This window comes from Echinops telfairi, unplaced genomic scaffold (assembly GCF_000313985.2).
Source record: "Echinops telfairi isolate 266 unplaced genomic scaffold, ASM31398v2 ScPeMD7_7420;HRSCAF=8458, whole genome shotgun sequence".
In the NCBI taxonomy this organism is placed as follows: Eukaryota; Metazoa; Chordata; class Mammalia; order Afrosoricida; family Tenrecidae; genus Echinops; species Echinops telfairi.
This window is the reverse complement of record NW_022111320.1, coordinates 54,391,603-54,397,294: the sequence shown is the minus strand read 5'-3', so window position 1 is coordinate 54,397,294 and position 5,692 is coordinate 54,391,603. Positions and strand designations below refer to the sequence as shown.

General features: G+C 50.6%; 1 protein-coding gene across 1 annotated transcript in view; it reads right to left on the bottom strand.

Moving 5' to 3' along the window:
* Positions 1–103: 103 nt before the first annotated feature.
* The window catches only part of IL17RB (interleukin 17 receptor B), a 15,676-nt gene continuing 10,087 nt past the window's right edge, over positions 104–5,692 (bottom strand). The window contains exons 9-11 of the mRNA XM_004715281.2: positions 4,591–4,690; positions 2,472–2,567; positions 104–1,262 (exon numbers count right to left, since the gene is read on the bottom strand). Coding sequence (XP_004715338.1) covers positions 727–1,262; positions 2,472–2,567; positions 4,591–4,690 — 732 coding nt within the window. The 3' untranslated portion in view covers positions 104–726. The remainder of the gene's footprint in view (positions 1,263–2,471; positions 2,568–4,590; positions 4,691–5,692) is intronic.

The following is a 5,692-nucleotide window of genomic DNA, read 5'->3' as shown; positions in this document are numbered from 1 at the left end:
CAATGAATGTACAAATGTGCTTTCCACAATTGATGCATGTATGGATTGTGATAAGAGTTGTATGAGCCCCTAATAAAACGATTAAAAAAAATCACTAGGAAAATGAACCCCAAATCATGTATTGCTTTTAGAAATACGTCAAAGAGAAGAACAAACCAACCCCACAGCACTGGTGCAGGTCATAGCCACACTTCAAAGATGGGACTCCACAGCTGACCATCTGTGGGGGCGCAAGCAGAGTCACGCGCAGGGAGCAGGAGGACTGGCGAGGAGGCCGAGGGAGGGAGAGGGAGGGCAGCAGGACAGCCTGGGCTTAGCTGGTCCTCCTCCAGGGCGACTGAAGACTCAGTCAAATGTGGGGCAGGCCTGGGGGGAGGACAGGACGGCAGAGCCGACAGCAGCCTGAGTCCCGGGCTCAGGTGGGGAGTTTAGGGCTCTGACTTTAGTCCTACTTGTGGTGTGATTTTGTGCAGGTCACTCCCCTCCCTGAGTCCCGCTCTCTCCATTGAAGAGCGCTGTGTACTGTTCCCCTGGCCTAGCTCCCGCTGAGGAAACATGCGCTGTTCACTGATGGGGGTAGATCAAAGGCAAAGCCAGTATCCAATCTAGCCTGAATCTCTCTGGGATAACCCAGCAGCAGCCCTGGAATAGATGGGGGAACGTGGTTGCATGGCCAGGCTCCAGCGCCGTCGGCTTCTGCTGGTGGGCGACCAGCAAGGTCAGCAGTTACAGCAGGCTTGTGACTGCTTCCCCGGGTGGCTTGATGTGGCGCAGTTCTCTGCAGAGAGCGGAGGCGTCCTTCATGAGGTGGTATTTGGCGCAGACGTTGAGAGCGCTGTAGTCCTCTTCCGTATCGGCCTCCCTGAAATAGACCACCACGTACTTGTGCAGACGCGTCTGGTTTGTGAGATCACTGCAGAAGAGGGTGAAGGCGAGGGGGAACAGGTCTTGGGAGTCCTTCCAGGGGCTGTCCTCGCTCTCCCCACAGGCCCCATTACATGTGGGGCTGGCCCCATTGGAAAGGAGGAAGATGACTTTGTCGGCTGCTCGCTTTTGCGTGGTAAGCCACTGCACCGGGCCCATCTCTGCTATTTTCTTTTTCTGCCACTTTCCTAGGATGACCTCACTCCTGCAGTGGTGTTGAAGGAACTCAGTGAAGAAGCGAACGGTGTGCTGGAAACATATTTCCGATGGGTAGACCAGAAGAACCTTAGCACGGGGCAGTAGTGTGTTTGCAGGAAAGGAGGCTTTCTTGGTCCTCTCTGGGGAGACAAGAGCACAGTTGTGATCTGAAGGGCAAGCGTCAAGCTCTGCCTCCAGCCGGTCACCGCTGAGACGCAGCCCCTCACTAGGGACTGAGCTCCAGGGACCTGGTTCCTGCTGAGTGGAAAATAGTCCAGTTGTCCTTTAGAGCACAACACTGCTTAAACATGTTTTAAAAGATGCGTTTTCTATCTCCCTACCACTAACGCAGTCTGTAACCAGGCCATATCTTTTCAAATAAGTTCAACGAAAGCCTAGGTTGAAGGGGCTTGGTGGTGGGCGGGTGGCTGTAAGTTCAGTAGCTTTAGTTTTGTAAGCACACGGGAGGCCTGAGCTTTGAATGGAATGAGCTCTGTTGTCTGACCATCTCCTGCCTGCAGGAGGCGCCGTTTCATGGTAGCTTCACAAAATCCAGTGGCGCCACCTTTCAACTTGTGCTGAAGTGTGGGGCTCTGTCCTATACCGTCCTATAAAGCAGACACCAGGAAACCACTGTCCTAATGCAGGTGTAACAGCAATGGCATCAGCTAGACAGAATGGTCCCATGTGGCTTTCTTAGCTTAGAATGCTAGCTTGGCCTGATTCCACCTACAGCATCACAAACAACCTGAAGGGTGGGTTTCTATTTACTCCGCTCAGGCGTTTTAAATGGGTCTCCCTCTAGCTGTGAATATCAACATTCAGATTTGTGTATTCAAACATTTGCTGTCTGAGTGTTCCCAAGGACTTTAGAAGGCAGATGGACCTAAATTACTGTATATACTCAAGTATAAGCTGACCCAAATATCAGCCGAGGCACCCAATTTTACCACTAAAACTGCATTAATAATATGCTGAAAAACTCAGTTTATACATGAGTATATATGGTAATATTTTTTCTCAGAACTTGGAAAGATTCTTTTTAAACAGTAGGAAACTAACTAAAAAAGGCTACCGCAAGTAAAATGAACGCCCCCTCCCCATTTCAACATTTCTTGTAGATGCCTCCTTGGTGAAACCAGGCAGGGGCTCCCCCCAGATCTTGACCTCCTGAACCCCAGTTGAACTCAGTGTACTCAACTAGCCTTTTGAGGGCAGCTCTCAGGCTTTAAGCAGCACAATCTAATGCTGGGAAGTGCCCAAATGCAACTGCCTTTGGGAAAGCACCTTTAACACACTCATTGCATCGTGTCCTCTGCACGACCTAGGAGCGGCACTGATAACCTTACCGTGCTGCTTCAGTAGCCAGATCCCAACCGCCAGCATCCAGGCGGCTGCCAGCAGGGCCAGGAGGAGAGGCAGCCAGCTTCCCAGCACCCTTCTGTCTGGAGAAAACAGAGCTCAGTCACCTCTGGCCAATGACAAGCAAATGGATCTCCTGCTTGAAAATGAAGGTTTTCACTTTACTTTAAAGCCAGGGCTGGGAGATCTCCGTCGGTGGATGTATGCTTCTCTATAGAACTTTCATTAGAGTCTCAAAAGACATGCGAGACCAGAGAGAGTGCTCCAAAATAATTTTGGTTTCTTCCTGCACACGCATAAATAGGCGCTTGCACTGTTTACATGCTGTTTGTGTTCGTGGATGAAGAAGTGCTATTCAGAGTAAAATTAATCCCATGTGCCGTTCACACCCAAACCAAACCACCTGCTGGCAAGCGAGCCCAGCTCACAGCCACCTGCCGTGGTTCCGGGAGCGCGACTCTTCACAGAGCAGATGGTCTCGCCTCTCCGGCCTGGAGACGGGTGGCTTGGCGCGTCCGTCCGGAGGCCAGCAGTCCCACACCTCACTCACTCACAGCGCCACTAGGATGCGGACGTGGATGTGCCGGTGTCTACCGGAGGCTTTCCTCTCGTGACGTTGGCCAGCAGGCTCATACAAAAGTGCCTGGGAAGCCGTCATCAGGACAGGCAGGCCTTGGGGTTGACTTCCCTTTTTCTGGCTGAGTCTTTTTAAAATTTTAGCCTTAAAGAACAGTTTTATTGTCAGGTATTACATAATATTTTAAAGCTTACTTTTTCCCAACGGTTTTATTGGCACATAATTCACATACTATGCAATTTAATAGTCGACCATGGCTGGGATTTTGAGCGCAGTGCATTCTGACCCGGCTGTGGATGACAGCGAAAGGTCAATGCGCATCTGTAGAGCCCCTATGTGGCCGAAGTACCCACTGAATTCCCTGGGGCCCTGGGCCACAGAGAGCAGCTAGGATGGTATCGTGGTGCAGGTGTGGGCTGCTTACTTCAAGGTCAGCAATTGGAAACCGCAGTGGCTGCTGGGGAGCAAGATGAGGTGTTCCACTCCTGTAAAGAGTTCGTCTCAGAAACACACAGGGGAGGTTCTGCCTTGTCCTGTAGGGTCTCTAAGAGTCGAATCAACTCAGTGGCAGTGAGCGTGGTGGTGTTGGTTTCTTGACCAAGGGTCTGCACAGTCTGGCCCCCAGACAGAGCGCATTGGAATGTGGACTACTATGGATGTGGCGAGGATAACATTGAACTTCGTACCATTTGCTTTCCTTCATAGTCCATTTTCAACCTACTCTAGTTTTTATGATGGTCCTCTGTCTTTCAGGCTGAGGTTTTATTCTCTCAGAGTTGCTGGTTTTCTTTTTTGTTGCTTAAATGATTTTCTTTGCATAAAATTCAAGAGACGTAAATCTGTAATAACAGCAACTAGAGTAAATAGTTCTTAGAGTTTTTGGGATGGTGTTAGGGGAGAAACAGGGAGCTAACAGTAATGGAAACATTCTAAAAGTCATTGGAGTGATGAATTAAATGCATATGTGAATTTTATATCAATAAAGCATAAAAAATGAGTACTTAAGAATTACATTTTCAATTCATCATTATAGAAACAAACAAACAAACAAAAACACCTTCTAACTTTTGGCCCACTCATTCAGAAGTACTTGACTTGCCTGCCAGTTCCAAACACCGTGCAACACCTGTGAGTCCAGACAGGCGTTCCCAGAACGGACACCTGGGCCCACGGAGCACTGCCCTGAGGCCACCGCCCCACCTGCTGCCCACTTCACAGTAACAGCCCCGGCTACTGGAAGTGCTCAGAGTCTAACGCAGCGCAGCATGCCCCAGGGTGCACCTGGGCCCTCTCGGCATATTCGGAGGCACACTGAACATCCATTTGGCAGGGCGTTTGGTGTTTTTCCACTACGTGTGTCCTGCTTTCTAGAGGGTCTTGATGGCACTGACATGTTCTTCTGCACCCAGTTTAGCGTGCAAGGCAGGAGTTCTCCCTGATGCCCCCCACACACCACCCGAGGCTGTAGTGCTGAAGGTCGGGGCCTCCTGGACCTCTCTGGTCATCTGTGAATGGGACTGGTTACTTACTACTATCCAGAGAGGGGTGAAGACTTGCGGGGAGGCACCGCCCGACCATTCCTCTGCGTCTGATGCAGTCATGACGACATGTGTGGAAATACGGAGTCAACTGAGGAAGAAGAGGCTCGGTCACAGCACGCCTCAGAGCGAACCAGCCATGTTGTTCTTAGCGTCAGCCCCTCTATCTCTCCGGGTTTGTTCTGCTCCAACACCCCACTGCTAGCTCTGTTGCAGGATGTTTTGTTCCTTGGTCTCCACTCTAAGGGCACCCTACAAGCCAAACCTGTGACCAAGTCAAAAGCACCTGAGACCTGGCTTCCTTATCTGAAATGATTAGGACACAACCTCATGCATTTGCTAACAAACATGCATATCTAACCTCATGCATATGCAAATTACACATGCATATGTACTTCTCCCCAAAGGCAGAGCAGTGGCACCCCTGTTGACGTAAGCCAGTGCTTTACATCACGTAGGTCACCGAAATGGGATGGAGCTTCCCTGTGCAGTCAGAATGTGCAAACGGCTGTCTGTTCCCTCTGGTGTGTCCGAGCACAGCCTTCATAGTTCAGGGAAGGAAACAAAGGCTCTTTACTGTCTAGGCTGTGACTGTGCTGCTGGGACCCTCCGTGTCCCGACATCATAACCTCCTGAGCTGAGGGACACCTGGGAGCAGTCCCGAGTATAACTCCCTGCTCTCTTAGTGAGTGGACTGAGGCCTGAGAGGACGGCCACGTGCCGACGGCTCTGGAACCCAGACCTACGGGCTTCAAGTCCTCTGCCCCTTCATCTGTGGGTGAAACTGTGACCTGGGGAAAGGAAATGTTACCGTACCCCAAAATGACTGAGACTCTGACAACAAAGGGGATTTGAAACACATTGGGACGTCAACCGTCACTGGGGGAAGAATTCCATGATCTTTGACCTCCATTTTCCCACAAAGTTTTTGAAATCCTCTTATAAAAGGGACCATGACTATAAGATCAGCTCCCTGGCCTCCCCATGGTGAAGACCGAGTGTGGTCCCCCACCCCCTGGGGCCAGAAGCAAATTAAAGAACTCACCTCCAACTTCAGAAAGACTCACTCAGAGACATGACTGCTGGGGCAGCC